The 17,092-nt window shown below is 51.6% G+C and overlaps 1 protein-coding gene across 2 annotated transcripts in view; it reads right to left on the bottom strand.

Moving 5' to 3' along the window:
• Positions 1-17,092, bottom strand: part of st6galnac3 (ST6 (alpha-N-acetyl-neuraminyl-2,3-beta-galactosyl-1,3)-N-acetylgalactosaminide alpha-2,6-sialyltransferase 3) — a 95,577-nt gene that overhangs the window by 46,462 nt on the left and 32,023 nt on the right. For both annotated transcript variants that reach the window (XM_056292847.1, XM_056292848.1), the window contains exon 3: positions 6,034-6,443. In XM_056292847.1, coding sequence (XP_056148822.1) covers positions 6,034-6,443 — 410 coding nt within the window. The remainder of the gene's footprint in view (positions 1-6,033; positions 6,444-17,092) is intronic.

Here is a 17,092-nt window from a genome sequence, read left to right as displayed (position 1 = left end):
GTTTTCTCCGGGTGCTCCGGTTTCTCCCACCATCAAAAAGACATGCATGTTAGGGTTAGTACTCCTGTCTGTGCCCTTGACCGAGGCACGGCAAGACCAACTGGAGCTGGTCCCCGGGTGCTGCAGTAGCAGCTGCCCACTGCTCCTAGCTACACAGCTAGGATGGGTTAAATGCAGAGAACTAAATAAAGTATATTCATTCATTCATTCATTATCCAAGCCACTTATCTGAAATCAAAATAAAAAAAAATATATGTATATGTATAGCTTACACTTACACTTTACATCACAGTCTACCATCTGACCCCAAGTCAGCAACTACTTAACAGGTTATAAGAGGGCGTCCGGGTAGCGTAGTAAGTCTATTCTGTTGCCTACCAACACGGGGATCACCGGTATGAATCCCCATTTTACCTCCAGCTTCGTCGGGCGTCCCCACAGACACAATTGGCCGTGTCCCGGTTGATGCACTAGCGCCTCCTCTGGTTGGTTGGGGCGTCTGTTGGGGGGGGAGCAGAACTGGGGGGGGGGAATAGCGTGATCCTCCCACGCGCTACGTCTCCCTGGTGAAATACCTCACTGTCAGGTGAAAAGAAGCGGCTGGCGACTCCACATGTATGGGAGGAGGCATGTGGTAGTCTGCAGCCCTCCCCGGAGCGTCAGAGGGGGTGGAGCAGCGACCGGGATGGCTCAGAAGAGTGGGGGGAGGGTTATAAGATGCAGAATTGGACTGCAACCAATCAGGTTTAGGATTTGAACTGACTGATTAAATATAAAGAGTTCATGTCCCAGAACGAGATGTTTACCATTTGGAAAAAGGCATCATCTGCTCTCACCAAATTATAAAAGTAAAACTTCTGTGAAAAACATGAAATGTTAACAGCATTTTTTTGCGGGGGGGGGCGACTAAAAAATAGAAGCAAGATTTAATTAATCTCTGTTTTTCAGCTACTGGGTGATGAAATTCCAGCAACCGGTTTTATTTCTCACCCTGCATATGAAACGGTTGAGAAGGAAACTGCACCGCTGCAGAAGAAACGGAAGGACGCAGCACATCTGAGATGAAACTGACGGCCAGCCCGGCACCGCACGGCCCCGAGCGGTTCTGCTAACGTTCCAGAAGTTTCACCGCCTAGCTGCTGCATAAACAGGAATGGGGTTTAAGGAACACGCCCCCTCCAGTCATGGCCAGCCTCACGCGGACCAGATGAGGCTGTGAGGACACAGGAGACACCCTTCCTCTCTACAGGAAGGACGTGGTGATGACTTCCCTTTTGTTCAGCCGCCACGCGGGGGTTATTTTAGTTCGGCATCGCGTCTCTTATTAAGATAATTTCGCGGCCGTTACAGGAGCGAGACACGGTGATGTAATGGCGGCATACGCTCGCTCTCTGGGGAGACCTCGGTTTGGCACGGGAGCGGCGAATGTCAGGGACACGATGTCGTGGACGAGGAAGAGACAGGGCGCCTCGCGTTAAACAACTGCCACTACTGACCGATTCAGTCTGGTCTAACCCGTCTTAGAGACACGCACACATAGCGAAGACCAACAGATACACTCTGCACACAAAAGACTTCGCAATGGTCGAGGGTCGTCTGACATTGAGGGACGCGTCTGTTCACTGTCAGCTCGGGACTCAAGACCGCATCGACAAAACAACTTCAGTGAATCACGTGCGCCTTGACACGCCCTCTGTTGGGCTGCTTGAGGGCCAGGGACCGTTATCCAAACCGCTCATCCTGCTCTCAGGGTCGCGGGGATGCTGGAGTCTATCCCAGCAGTCAGCGGGCAGCAGGCGGGGAGACACCCTGGACAGACCACCAGTCCCTAGGGACGACTTAGTACAGCCGATTCACCGGACCTACATGTCTTTGGACTGTGGGAGGAAACCGGAGCACCCGGAGGAAACCCACGCAGACACGGGGAGAACATGCAAACTCCACACAGAGGACGACCCGTGACGACCCCCAAGGCTGGACTACCCCGGGGCTCGAACCCAGGACCTTCTTGCTGTGAGGCGACCGCGCGTGTGTGTGTGTGTGTGGTTTCAACTGTGTAGGGCAGCCAAATCGATATTTTCCATCACTGACAACTCTTTCCAAGAGTCAGAAACCACAGACCCCGAGACTCAGATGTCCCCCCCCCTTTTTTCCTCCCCAATTGGCCAATTACCCTGTTTTCTGAGCCGTCCCGGTCGCTGCTCCACCCCCTCTGCCGATCCGTGACAGGGGAGGTGACAGGGAGAGGGCCAAAAGGTGGATTTTCAGAGGATGTGGCTGTGTTTTCTGATTCAAATCTGGCCACAAAAGCAGTCCCCCGTTCACTTTCCACTGTCTACTACCTTACAGACTTTATACCCAATGATGAGATCAAACATCTGAGTCTCGGGGGCGTCCGGGTAGCGTGGCGGTCTATTCCGTTGCCTAACAACACGGGGATCGCTGGTTCGAATCCCCGTGTTGCTTCCGGCTTGGTCGGGCGTCCCTACAGACACAATCGGCCGTGTCTGCGGGTGGGAAGCCGGACGTGGATATGTGTCCTGGTCGCTGCACTAGCGCCTCCTCTGGTCGGTCGGGGCGCCTGTTGGGGGGGAATAGTGTGATCCTCCCATGCGCTACGTCCCCCTGGTGAAACTCCTCATGTATGGGAGGAGGCATGTGGTAGTCTGCAGCCCGTCTCCCCCGTCACCTTCCCCGTCTCCTCCGTCACCTTCCCCGTCTCCCCGTCAGTGTTTTTCTTTCCCCGTAGAGCTGCTCCGCCCTGGTACCCCGTGGTTCCTGCCTTTGTTGGAGAGCTGCTCGTGTTAAGTAAACTGGCAGCAGGATCTCAGACGTCATGAAAATAAGAAAGAAATTCCTGCATTGAGTGATGCCCCCCCCCCCCCGAAGCTTAACTATTTTAGGAATCGAATCACCGGCGGTACTTACACTTACACATAAAGTTGAGGTTCGGAGATTATGAAGCATGATTACGCAACTGTAAAATTCATTCAAGTATAAAAGTAGATTAGAAAAAAAATAACCTCACCACCCATCACAGACTCGTGCACGAACAAGAAAGCCGCCATGGACGAGCAGCTGGGTGGGAGGCAGAGACCCGGGTGGCGCGGGCCCAGGTGGCGGAGCTGCAACGTGACAGTGTGATTTAAGTGCCCTGTCGCACCGAGGGCCTGTTATCTAGCTCGTGCTAGCGGGGCCGCGCCGGTACGTCCCAGCGGCCGGTGACCGGAGCTCAGGACGCGGTGCAGATAACAGACGGGCCTCGCCACCGCGCCTTCCAGCTGCTGAGCGCAATTATGGAGGACAGCGCGTCGCGCATTTAAGTAGCTGCCATCTCCATTCACATCATCATGCTCCCCCCCCCCCCCCCCCGGACAAACTCCCGGTTTAGCTCCACTGTCTCCACCCCCCCCCCCCGGACAAACTCCCGGTTTAGCTCCACTGTCTGCACCCCCCCCCCCCCATTCAAGCTGACTCTGAGGGGCAGAAATGACCCGAGCTTCTGTATCTCACTTTAAACGACTGGGTGAGAGCCGGTCGGACAGCCAGCCAGCCGGCAGGCTGATCAGCCAGCCAGCCAGGCGGAGGCTGAGGCAGCGCGTGTCTCCGGCCGCTCGCGGCAATCTGGATAATTAGAGTTGTGTTCAATCACCGCCGCGTCTCCTACAAGCTGATGATTATCCCCCCGCCCCGTGCAGCGAGCGCTGACAGTAACCCACAACCAACATGCACTCACACACACTCACTCTCACACACTCACACACTCACACATACACACACACTCACCCTCACTCACTCACACATACACACACACACACACACACACACACACACACACACAGACAAGCCCACTCACAACGGTAAAAAATGGAAAGAAGCCCAAGGCAAGATAGTGTTAAATCTGTTTTGCAAAACCTCTGCAGCAAAATGTTGTGTGTTTGTGTGTTATTGTGGATAGGCTGGCACTCAAATGGTTGGCACAACTTGTTTTGGACTGAACTTGTTCTGGACTTGGCGAAGTTGCAGAAGTAGAAACTGAGGTATTGTAATGTTCAAACCAAACCAAACCAAAACCAAACCAAAACCAAAACCAAGCCCATTAGTCAAATGCAAAACACCGGTGAAGGTCCAGCACACTAGCGGTGGATGTTGGTGGTGAGATGTTTAGTCTACAGACCAAACACAACCTTCCTCCAACACACAACCTGAAACTACACATCACAATCTCTTCATTATGGATCTTCCCCCCCCCCTTTTCTCCCCAATTACACTTCGCTGATCACCCCACTCTCCCGAGCCGTCCCGGTCTCTGCTCCACCCCCTCTGCTGATCCGGGGAGGGCTGCAGACTACCACATGCCTCCTCCCACACATGTGGAGTCGCCAGCCGCTTCTTTTCACCTGACAGTGAGGAGTTTTACCAGGGGGACGTAGCACATGGGAGGATCACGCTATTCCCCCCAGCCCCCCCCCAAACAGGCGCCCTGACCGACCAGAGGAGGCGCTAGTGCAGCGATCAGGACACACACCCACATCCGACTTCCCACCTGCAGACACTGCCATGTCTGTAGGGACGCCCGACCAAACCGGTGGTAACACGGGGATTTGAACCAGCTAGCCCCATGTTGGTAGGCAGTGGACTAGACCGCCACACTACCTGGACGCCCCCCACAATCTCTTCTTAATCAAACCTGTGTACCAAGTAAGGAGGTGTGACATTGTCATTTGGGCAAAATGTAATTTAGGCGTGTTGACACATGCCAGCAGGTTGTAGACATATGCAAAATCAGACAGACAGACCAGGCAGACGGACGGGCAGATAGACAGACAGCGAAAAGACAGACAGGATAGGCCTCTCAGCACCCATCATATTTTTTTAACCAGACGCGGCTGCTGTCTCGCCTCCGCATTAGTCTCGGTTACTGGCCTACGACGACTGAAACGGGACGTCGAACCCACGAGCACACAAGCCGCCATGTAATACGGCTGTTCTCCCCAGAGCATCCTCGGCTAATCCCACATCTGTATCTGTGCTGTGCGGGCCCTTCGGAAGAGCTGAGCCAGGCTGAACATGTGGGCTGTACAAGCGGTTCTGTGTTAACCCTGCCGTCTTCAGCAGAGGGAGACAAAAGAGCCGGGACGCGGCGGATCCTCCGCCTATTACTCTTACACGGTAATCCTCTTAAGAAGTTAAGACAGGTCTTGATGACACGGGGGAGAGGTAGGGGGAGGAACGGGGAGGGGGTGCGTGCAGCTTTGTAGTCGTCAGCGGAGGCCGGGGCTGAGAAATAAGGTTCATCCTAAACAATGGCAGGCAGAGCCTCCTCCGCCGAGCCATTAACCTGCAGCGAGAGACGTGGAAAAGAGGCCGTTGTGTAGTAATTGTGTCTGTGGTAGTTTAAAACTACACGGCAGCATTTCAACATCTTTCTCTTCTCGCCCAGTTTCTACATAAAAGGACTCATGGCAGTACATCCTACGTGAATCTGAAAGCGGGACTAATTCCCCCATTTTTTAATTTCTGTGTGCAACTCAAGGCTGCAGAGATACCGTCGGTGAAGGTCTGGCACCAGCTGCGGCTCGGGTGTTTAGAAAGACCGCCAGAATTATGCTACCTCATTAACCGGATTTTCTGCGGACCAGCACTTGGCTGATGTCCGCGGTGCTACCAGACCAGTGCATCTGAGGCTTGTGCATCAAAGCCCCTCTTTGAAAATGGCCGCCGGTCCCAAGCAGAGCCTCTTCAGGGGGAAGTTAAGTTGCACGCTTGGATAACACTTCATGAAAGAGATTGTCGGTGGGAGAAAAGCGAGGAGCACTCAGCGGACCATCAGAACCGATAAGGTCACTCGGATCAATATCGCATCAGCGAGCTGAAGGGGGAAGTCGAGGTGCTGGAGGGTAAAAACTCTTTGGCATCACTGTCAAAGTTAAAAACTGGAGGTCGGCAATAAAATGTAGCGTAGCAGCACAAAATGGAGGGCTGCAAAAAAATACACACCAGAGATTTTGGGGTGACTGGGCAGGGACTCACCTGTCTTTTCCGGTCTCCTTCTTGAAGACCATGTCACAGTAGTTCATCCTGTCCTCCGTGGTGATATAGATGCGGGCCTGGGGGTAGTTCTCCGCCGCCTGCCGCAGCATGTTGTACACGATGCCCTTGCCATCCTTCCTCATGTTGCGCAGGGGTCCCCACACCACATAGACCGTGTCGTTGGCCTGGCCGAAAAAGTACTGGGGCTTTTGCAGAAGCAGGGGTACGCTGGTGTGGGAGACGACCCTCAGCGTGGTTCTCCTGCCCACGTCCTGTTCAAACCCCCGCGTGGGAGCGTTGTTCATCCGCCAAATGCAGGAGGACTGGTCAATCTGCGGCCCAGCGGTCTGCCCCAGCATCTGCCCCGAGCTGGACACGATGCTGCACAGCTCACAGTGCAACTTCAGGGGCTGGAGGAGAGGAAAGACCTTGTCATTATTTGCAGGATACTTCACGCTACAGTTCTCAAGACTTACATGCAAACAAATGGTCTTTTTGACGCTTTCTATCGCTGTACCCGTCCAATTACCCCACTCTTTCGAGCCGCCCCGGTCGCTGCTCCGCGCCCTCTGCCGATCCGGTGAGGACTGCAGACTATCACATGCCTCCTCCCATGCATGTGGAGTCCCACCGGCCGCTTCTCTTCACCTGACAGTGAGGAGTTTCACCAGGGGGGCGTAGCGTGTGAGAGGATCACGCTATTCCCCCCAGTCCCCCCCCCCAAACAGGCACCCCGACCGACCAGAGCAGGCGCTAGTGCAGCGACCAGGACACATACCCACATCCCGGCTTCCCATCCGCAGACATGGCCAATTGTGTCTGTAGGGACGCCCGACCAAGCCAGAGACGGGGATTCGAACCGGTGATCCCCATGTTGGTAGGCAAATGAATAGACCGCTAAGCTACCCGGATGCCCACTCATTTTAATGGTTAGTGATGGGTAGACCTTTCCAGGAGAAAATGATACTGCACATAGCATTTTACGTCATCGCCCACAGCAGCCAAATGCAGCAGAATACGGCGGACACGGGCAAGACTGAAGAAATGAGGCTGCTGTGGCCACCAGGCAGCGATGGCCGACCAGCTCACGCAAGACTTTTATCAACGGATACTACATCACCAGTAAATACAACCCTGGTTCAACCATGGTTTTTTTGTTCATCAGTGGGGAACGGGCTGACGCCACTGGTAAATCTGTTTCACTTCACATGGATCTCTGGGATTTGGAGAACACCAACGTAATTCCCAGGATCACCATAATAGTGGTAGCGATGCTTCCATCGATAGTCATTCATCCATCCATTATCCAAGCTGCTTATCCTACTCAGGGTCACGGGGATGCTGGAGCCTATCCCAGCAGTCATTGGGCGGCAGGCAGGGAGACACCCTGGACAGGCTGCCAGGCCATCAAAGAGCCCCCCCCCCTCACACACACACCTAGGGACAATTTAGTACGGCCGAGTCACCTGACCTACATGTCTTTGGACTGTGGGAGGAAGCTGGGGCATCCAGAGGAAACCCACGCAGACACGGGGAGAACATGCAAACTCCACACAGAGGATGACCCCAGATGACCCCCAAGGTTGGACTACCCCGGGGCTCGAACCCAGGACCTTCTTGCTGTCAGGCGACCGTGCTAACCACTGCACCTCCGTGCTACCCATCATATGCTTCCATCGATGTTTTATGCAAATATCTAAGCTGTGAATAAGAAACACTGAAAGAAAAACAAACAAATTATTTTTTTTTTAAAAAACACCTAATAACTCAGGGCATGCGGGTAGCGTGGCGGTCTATTCCATTAACTACCAACACGGGGATCAGCAATTTGAATCCCCGTGTCGAGCGTCCCTTCGGACTCAACTGGCCATTTCAAGCCTGATATGGGCATGTGTCCTGGTCGCTATACTAGCGCCTACTCCGGTCGATTGGGGCGCCTCTTCGGGGGGGGGGGGGGGACTGGGGGGAATAGCGTGATGCTCCCATGTGCTACGTCCCCCTGGTGAAACTCCTCACCGTCAGGCGAAAAGAAGCGGCTGGTGACTCCACATGTATGGGAGGAGGCATGTGGTGGTCTGCAGCCCTCTCCGGATCGGCAGAGGGGTTGGATCAGAGACCGGGACAGCTCGGAAGAGTGGGGTAATTGGCCGGATATAATTGGGGAGACAAAGGTCGGGGGGGGGGGACTAATAGAATGTGTTTCATGCTCGTTTGAGGTGGAAAAATGTGCATGTGATGATGGCAACAGAATAGTCAACCAAATGAAAACAGTGAGGATAAAGTTAACAGTCTCTTCTTCAACCATTATAACTCTGCCCACTGGCCTGATGCGTGCTCAATAATCCAGGTAAGAAAATCACAGAAGGATGAATCAGTTCATCTGGATACAACGTTTACTGACAGATACATTTCATCACTCGACTAAGTGACCTCGTCAGTCTACACTGACTGCAGGTATCCCACCCTGACATGGTTTGAACGGGGAGTCAAAGAGGCCATCTATGTTAAAGAGGGAACGACCATCCCTAAACCGAGGGGGGGGGGCTATCTGTCGCCATCTTACAATGCTGTGACTGACGGGCATTGTAACTCAAGTTAAAGGTCACACCCATATTTGCATATGAAACTGGTCGTTATGCCACTGTATTGTTTATAAGACTGGGGTACCTGCAGTCAGTTTATAAGGGTGGGGTACCTGCAGTCAGTTTATAAGGGTGGCAGGCGCGGATCTACGAGGTGACAAGGGGTGGCAGCTGCCACCCCTGTTGCCACCCCATTTATAAATCAGATAATATGTTTTTAAAGTATATTTTATGTACATGCATGGTGAAGGTCAATGAGACCCGCACCAAACTCATCTCAAACAGTAGAGAACAAAATACATTCGATGAAATCCGAGTTTTGAATAATAATACGTTTAGAATAATGTCCATTGCCCCCCTCCTTGAACCTCATGCCACCCCTTTGCCACCCCAGGAAAAAATCTCTAGATCCGCCAATGAAGGGTGGGGATACCTGCAGTCAGTTTATAAGGGTGGGGTCAGGGGCGGAGCGTGGGTCTCAGAACAAAGGGGGCGGAGCTGTCAAGTGTAAAAATGCTTACTCACTCCCCCTTCTGGCAGTGTGATGCAGTTATACCTCACAACCTATCACAGCTGGATCATAGCTCCGATGCATTCATGAATAGTCGTAAAAAAGGCTATAGCCTTTATAAGGGCCGTTAATATCTATGTATAGGGGCCCCGTACTGCACTGTATTTTTTATCATTAGCCGACTTTACGAGTGTGTCACTGAATGCGTTGGAGTCCCGAGACCCGGTGCGTTCACGGACGCTCATAAACTTGGCAACAGAGCTCCAAACGGGGCCCCCCGACCTTGTGGGCCCTGGGGCGACCGCCCCCATGCCCCTGCTCTGGCTCCGCCACAGGGTAGGGTACCTGCAGTCAGTTTATAAGGGTGGGGTACCTGCAGTCAGTTTATAAGGGTGGGGATACCTGCAGTCCGTTTATAAGGGTAGGGTACCTGCAGTCAGTTTTTAAGGGTGGGGTACCTGCAGTCAGTTTAGAGTGAAGAGGTCACTTATGCCCCTTTTCCACTACGTGGTACCGGCTCAACTCGACCCGCTTCTGTGTCGTTTTCCACTACTGTAACAGTTCCCCCTCATGTGTCGCTGGATTTTCGGCTCTCCATTTTTTCCAATTTCAAAATGTACTTTTAAGATAACCCCGCTTTGACGGCTTCGGTGTTTAAAAATGGTGGGTGATATCCCATGTGAGCACTGATGACGCAGTGACGCATTTCTCTGACCAATCAGAGGTCCGCATTGATTTTGGTACCCGCTCCAGTTTTTTTGGACCCTCAACTAAGGTGGTACCAGAAAAGTGGTAACAGGTACCAAAAGTGCCGGTACTTTCCAGTGATGGAAAACGAAAAAAAGGGCGAGTCGAGTTGAGCCAGTACCGTGTAGAGGAAAGGGGGCATTAGATGAGTGTCAGTAGACGTTGTATCCGGAAGAACTGATTCAACCCTCTGTTGAATGGCCGTCGTGTTTCCTCTTCTCCTTCTTCGCTCACCGTGGAATATGATCAGATACAGCCGACATACACTCACTGGCCACTTTATTAGGTACACCTTGCTAGTACCGGGTTGGACCCCCTTTTGCCTACAGAACTGCCTTAATCCTTCGTGGCATAGATTCAACAAGGTACTGGAAACATTCCTCAGAGAGTTTGGTCCATATTGACATGATAGCATCACGCAGTTGCTGCAGATTTGTCGGCTGCACATCCATGATGCGAATCTCCCGGTCCACCACATCCCAAAGGTGCTCTATTGGATTGAAATCTGGTGACTGTGGAGGCCATTTGAGTACAGTGAACTCATTGTCATGTTCAAGAAACCAGTCTGAGATGATTCGAGCTTTATGACATGGCGCGTTATCCTGCTGGAAGTAGCCATCAGAAGATGGGAACACTGTGGTCATAAAGGGATGGACATGGTCAGCAACAATACTCAGGTAGGCTGTGGCGTTGACAAGATGCTCAATTGGTAGTAAGGAGCCCAAAGTGTGCCAAGAAAATATCCCCCACACCATTACACCACCACCACCAGCCTGAACCGTTGATACAAGGCAGAATGGATCCATGCTTTCATGTTTTTGACGCTAAATTCTGACCCTACCATCCGAATGTCGCAGCAGAAATCGAGACTCATCAGACCAGGCAACGTTTTTCCAATCTTCTATTGTCCAATTTTGGTGAGCCTGTGCGAATTGTAGCCTCAGTTTCCTGTTCTTAGCTGACAGGAGTGGCACCCGCTGTGGTCTTCTGCTGCTGTAGCCCATCTGCCTCAAGGTTCGACGTGTTGTGCGTTCAGAGATGCTCTTCTGCATACCTCGGTTGTAATGAGTGGTTATTTGAGTTACTGTTGCCTTTCTATCAGCTCGAACCAGTCTGGCCATTCTCCTCTGACCTCTGGCATCAACAAGGCATTTTCACCCACAGAACTGCCGCTCACTGGATATTTTCTCTTTTTCTAATGAAAATGAAAATGGTTGTGCGTGAAAATCCCAGTAGATCAGCAGTTTCTGAAATACTCAGACCAGCCCATCTGGCACCAACAACCATGCCACATTCAAAGTCACTTGAATCACCTTTCTTCCCCATTCTGATGCTCGGTTTGAACTGCAGCAGATCGTCTTGACCATGTCTACATGCCTAAATGCATTGAGTTGCTGCCATGTAATTGGCTGATTAGAAATTTGCGTTAACGAGCAGTTGGACAGGTGTGCCTAATAAAGTGGCCGGTGAGTGTAAACTAACAATAGAAACTTCTCAATAATAGCAGCCCCCGTTGCTACCCCCGGGAGTCAGCCATTGTAGCTGTTGTGCTAGCTGTTGTTCCTGAGCAATTATTAGTACTCAGGGACCACAATGAGCATCATAAGAGCTTTTTTTGTCTCGTCGCGCCCTGAGCACAGTGAGGCTGTTTTCTTTTTCCCTACAATGCCGGCTGACAGAAACACACATTCATTTGCATTTTTCTTTTCTTTTCGAACGATGTGCTTAAAATTTGCATAACACTTGGCAAGAAACAGAGCTGCTAATGCAACAAACATGAAGGTCTCCGGGATTGTGGCTTTAACTTTTTCCTACGGAGGAGTTCTCCTTTCCATCACTCCCATTAATCTACAAGGAGGACACAGGACAGGGTCAATGTAAAAACTGTGTCCCTGGTCCTGGTAGTGTGGTGGTCTATAGTGTGGCCTACCAACATGGGGATCCCGGTTCGAATCCCCAAGTTACCTTCGGCTTGGACGGGTGTCCCTACAGCCACAATTGGCTGTGTCTGTGGGTGGGAAGCCGGATGTGGGTATGTGTCCTGGTCGCTGCACTAGCGCCTCCTCTGGTCTGTCAGGGCGCCTGTTCAGGGGGGAGGGGAAACTGGGGGGAATAGCGTGATCCTCCCACGTGCTCCGTCCCCCTGGTGAAACTCCTCACTGTCAGGTGAAAAGAAGCGGCTGGCGACTCCACATGTATAGGAGGAGGCATGTGGTAGTCTGCAGCCCTCCCTGGATCGGCAGAGGGGGTGCAGCAGCGACCCGGGACGGCTCAGAAGAGTGGGGTAATTGGCGGATACAGTTGGGGAGAAAAAGGGAGGGGGGAACTGTGTCCCTGGATAGCGGTGGTGGGGATTCAGTGTCTTGCTCAGGAGCACTTCAGCAGGACAGGTGCTTGTCAACATGAGGATTTGAGCCCGGAACCGCTGGCCGAGGCTGTCTGCCTACTCCCTGTGCCGTCCTGCTGCCCGGATGCATTTAAAAAGTGACAATAATCTCACGAAACGATGGAACCCACACACTGAAAAGCATATCAGGACATTTTCATAAAGGGAGTCCATGGCTGGTCAAACGGACCGATATTTCAGAGTTCAATCAGAAACACTCCACAATGGATTCCAAGGGCTGATTTACTCTCTCAAATGGAAAAACTAAACGCCATAACACTGTTACACTTTATGATGCTATGGCAAACGTGCATAACAATAAATGTTGACAGAATATTTTGGCAGGCGGGAGGCGTGATCGTAATTCAAACTGTAATGCACGGGGTAATTATCTCCAGAGATATTCATCAGCACTTTACAGCCCTATATAATTTTCATTTATTCCCCAAGATTAATGTCACCACGCTCAGAACCAACATTGATTAAGTTAATTGAATGTGCGGGTCCTCCGAGGTTAGAACGTGGCGGGGACAGACCAATCAGCCCTTCGCTTTGCAAATGACAAACTGTCTTTATTGCTGACTTGCATTATGGGAAAGATTTGTAATGAACCTTCAATAATTGCTCATGGCTAAGCTGTGCCAAGGGAGGGCGGCGGCTCTTTGTGACTCTCATATGGGAGATTTACTTAATTGAAGCTAATATGCATGGTTTGTTTTGAGGTGATTAAACTAATTTAGGTGAATGAATGTAAGAAAAAGTTAGAAAAAGAAAGAAAAGATACTGTCGTGATCTGTCTGAAAGGGAAAAAAACCAGTGCCACTGGTTTGAATACAACGTGCATTTGTGCTGATGTCTTCTGACGTTCGGTACAGACCACACAACAGGAAACGACCAGCAATTCCCTCTGTGCACGTTCTGCATTGCATCATCACACAAGGGGGGTTTAGTGGATAAACTGAATCCCACACTGCTATCCATACCGATAATACACTTTATCACGACTATCCAAAGGAGTTGAATCAAGTGCAACTGGACTTGGTATATATCCGTGAAGACGTTTCGCCTCTCATCCAAGAGGCTTCCTCAGTTCGTGCCTTTCTGACTAGACTAAGCTAGTCACGATTAGCTGAAATTGATCATGATTAGCTTGGTCTAGTCAGAAAGGCATGAACTGAGGAAGCCTCTTGGATGACAGGCGAAACGTCTTCACGGATATATACCAAGTCCAGTTGCACTTGATTCAATTCCTTTGGATAACCATGACCTGGATGAATGAGACATTCAGACTTTATCACGACTCAACGGCAGGTCCGCTAAGGTTCCTGATGAACTGGGCACACCCATTATCCTCCGTCACAGCCCGCTCATGAACCGAGGCATGCAGCTCAGAAAGGTGGCGCTGCGATACAAAGACGACGCTGATTTTCGCAGAGGCGTAACTCTACGACACAGCGCCCGTACAAGACTCCCCCCCCCCCCCCCGGTTATGAAATTCAATCATGGCGCAGGAAACGATCCCCGGGTGTGGGCTCATACCTCTCCATTTACTGGGTGGTTGAGACACACCGCAGCCTTGAGCTGTCAGCGGCCTCTCCATTAGCACCCTCTCCCCTCGGCCCCGCTCGTGACTCCATCACGCCTCCCAGCAGCACATATGGATTGGCCCGGGGCTCTATGGGGAACCCGAGTCTCAAGGTGGGTTCCGTTAACCCCCTACAGCACGTTCACCCTCGCTAGCCAGCAGGTCAGGGATGCGAGCTTGATTCTCTGAGGAGATGATGGAAAATCCGGGGGAAAGTAAACTAAAGAGGCCTCCACTTCCCCGAGCAAATATCCGTGACTCGCTTATGTGAAGGAGGTGTTTCATCCCTGCAGTGACCCGCTCCGGTGCAGCCACTCACAAGCCGCCGGCACGAGAGCGTGGCTGCGCTAGCGTTCCCTCAGGTACGAACACGTGTCAGCTGAGTGAGTGTAAAGCTGTAGCTGAAAAGGTTACACAAGTGCTCAGTCAACTCTGCCCAGCTCAAATATAATTGCAGGAACAATGCTAACAAAAAAGCAGGGATTAGAAAGGCTTTGAGGGGATTGTCCAGGTAGCGTGGCGGTCTATTGCGTGGCCTACCAACATGGGGATTGCCGGTTCGAATCCCCGTATTACCTCCGGCTTGATCGTGGGGTAATTGACCAGGTACAATTGGGGGGGGGGGGGCTTTAAGCTCAAAGACTAGTGCATCTTTCCAAAGATTGCTTCTTAAATTCCCCAAACAAGGGGCGTCCGGGTGGCGTGGCAGTCTATTCCATTGCCTACCAACATGGAAATCGCCGGTTCGAGTTCCTGTGTTGCCTCCGGCTTGTTTGGGCATCCCTACAGACACAGTTGGCCGTGTCTGCGGGTGGGAAGCCGCATGTGGGTATGTGTTCTGGTCACTGCACTAGCACCTCCTCTGGTCGGTCGGGGCGCCTGTTCAGGGGGGAGGGGGGACTAGGGGGAATAGCGTGGTCCTCCCACGCGCTACGTCCCCCTGGTGAAACTCCTCAATTTCAGGTGAAAAGAAGCAGCTGGCAACTTCCGCATGTATGGGAGGAGGCATGTGGTGGTCTGCAGCCCTCCCCGGATCAGCAGAGGGGGCGGAGCAGTGACCGGGACGGCTCGGAAGAGTGGGGTAATTAAATTGGCCGGGTACAATTTGGGAGAAAAAGGGGGAGAAATCCAAAAAAAAAAAGAAAAAAGAAAGGCTTTAAGATCAAAGACTTGGTGTGCCTCTTTTCGAAGAATGCTTCTCAAATTCCCCAAACACATTTTTCAAAAAAAAAAAAACACGAAACAAAACGACAATAAACAAAACAAAACAAAACCTCGTCCAGATGTGACACAAGAGCTCTATCTCACCCGCTTCGACACAACTTTTGGAAACCCTTATCTCTTTGTGTGTATGAATAGGCCCTTGGTGCCTGCGGATCTCGAATCCGGGGGCGAGAAGCACTTCATCGCCTGACACATTATGTCCTGTAAATCGATGAGGCGTTATAGACTGCACTCCCTGCCCCCATCAAGCCGTGGCACTCCGGCGCCGCTCGCGTTCATCAAAGTGCCTTTCAGAACGGCACGCGCTAATCACAAATAGAGTGCGCTTTTATAATCCCAGTTATTTTAGCCCTCGCTAATAAGTAGGAAATCTACTCGCCGCATACAGCAAAGTCTGAGCTTTTAATGCCTCGACGTGTCGGAAAATAAAGTAGGTCATAAAAAAAGCAGGCTTGGCGTCAAGGAGACAGTCGTCATTAATTTACGCCGTCAGGGTGTGCGCCTAACCTTGACGTTCATTAAAATGCACCAAACACGATTTATTAATAAGCAATAATTATTGCATTAATGTACCGAGAGCACACGTACGACGGCTGCCGGGAACTGAAGAGGTCCTCCGCGGCACGAGCCGGTGCTGAGCCTGTTCAGGCCTGCTCTGAGGGCCTCGTTCTTACAACTTCCCCTGGATGCGGGTGTCAGGCGGGCCACTTAAGTAAAACTGTAATTTACTGCTGAAACGCCCTATCAGGGGGAGGAAATGGAGAGAACTGGAGGGTTTAAGAGCCACCGCTCAACGTGTTTCTATAATAACGTCAGGTCAATTCTGTCTTGCTGGCAGATTCCCCATTAAAATTATCAAGACAGTGATCCAAAAGAAACTCCACTTTCCCATTTCAGCCATTGTTTGCATTTCAAAAGGCCCCGAATTTGAAATTTTTGCGTCTAAATGAAAATATTGAGCTTTCCGCCTATGTCCGTGACGAATCCGAAGGCCAGAAAGCGAAGGCTTGCGAGTAGTCTCACAAGACAAATGTATTCAATTCCTGCTGGAAAGTGGAGTAGGGACAACACCATCACATCTACAGACACACTACATCAAATCCTGAAAATAAGGCCGGGCCACTTGCACACCACTGGGGCCATGCATTATACATGCCCGCGAGGCGGCTCGGGTAAGTCTGCCCCGCCGCCTGTGAGAAGACATCGCCGCTACGGACGATGACGGCTGACAGCTCACGCGGCAGGCCGACACGCGGGGCGTAATCACTTACGACACCTGACGCACGTGCATCACCTTGACCAGCGCTCCGCTACTCTGTCCAACCCTTGTCAGAAATTCAGGAAGCATGCAGAACGCTGTTAGCGTTCACCTTCAGACAACCCCCCCCCCGCCCCATGTGCCCCAGAGAACTAACTTATAGGGAACCTGAGCCGAAGAGGAGGCCCCTAATTCTGCCGCGGCTGCCACTCTTTCGTATGATTTACATACATCTGGGCGGGGGTTGGGGAGCGGGGGGGCAGAGTGATTTAAGCAGGCTTGTCAGGACCCAGAAGGAGGTGCAGACGTAGAGGCTTCGGTGTAATGTGTGATTGCTTCTGGGCCTGTGTTGTGCGGATGAAAACCTCTGTGGAGGCTGAGGATGAAGCTCCGCATTAATTTTCCAGTACTGGCCTTGGGAATATGAGGCGTCCACCCTTTTATTAAGGAGGAGGGGCGGGGGGGCAACTAGAACCTCTCCAGCGTACATCTGCAGACCTACCGCTGTCTATCCTGGGAGAGAAATCACCCTGTCGGCCCACACGGCGTCCAGCCGGAAATTAATGCACGTCTGTGTCTGTGTGCAGAAAAATAAACGTATATTTTTCCTTTATGAATATCCGATAGCCGCCTCTTTTGGGTTCAGTTTCAATTTTTTGCTGCGTCCCTCCTGAAACAACAAACACACGGTCGGGTTTTACATTTTGATGTGGTGGGAATTAAAAGGCTTTGATATTTCAATTTCCATAAATTGTGTGGGGAATAT

Source organism: Lampris incognitus, chromosome 14, assembly GCF_029633865.1.
Source record: "Lampris incognitus isolate fLamInc1 chromosome 14, fLamInc1.hap2, whole genome shotgun sequence".
NCBI classification, from domain to species: Eukaryota; Metazoa; Chordata; class Actinopteri; order Lampriformes; family Lampridae; genus Lampris; species Lampris incognitus.
Note: the sequence above shows the minus strand (reverse complement) of the source record. Positions and strands in the feature narration are given on the sequence as shown.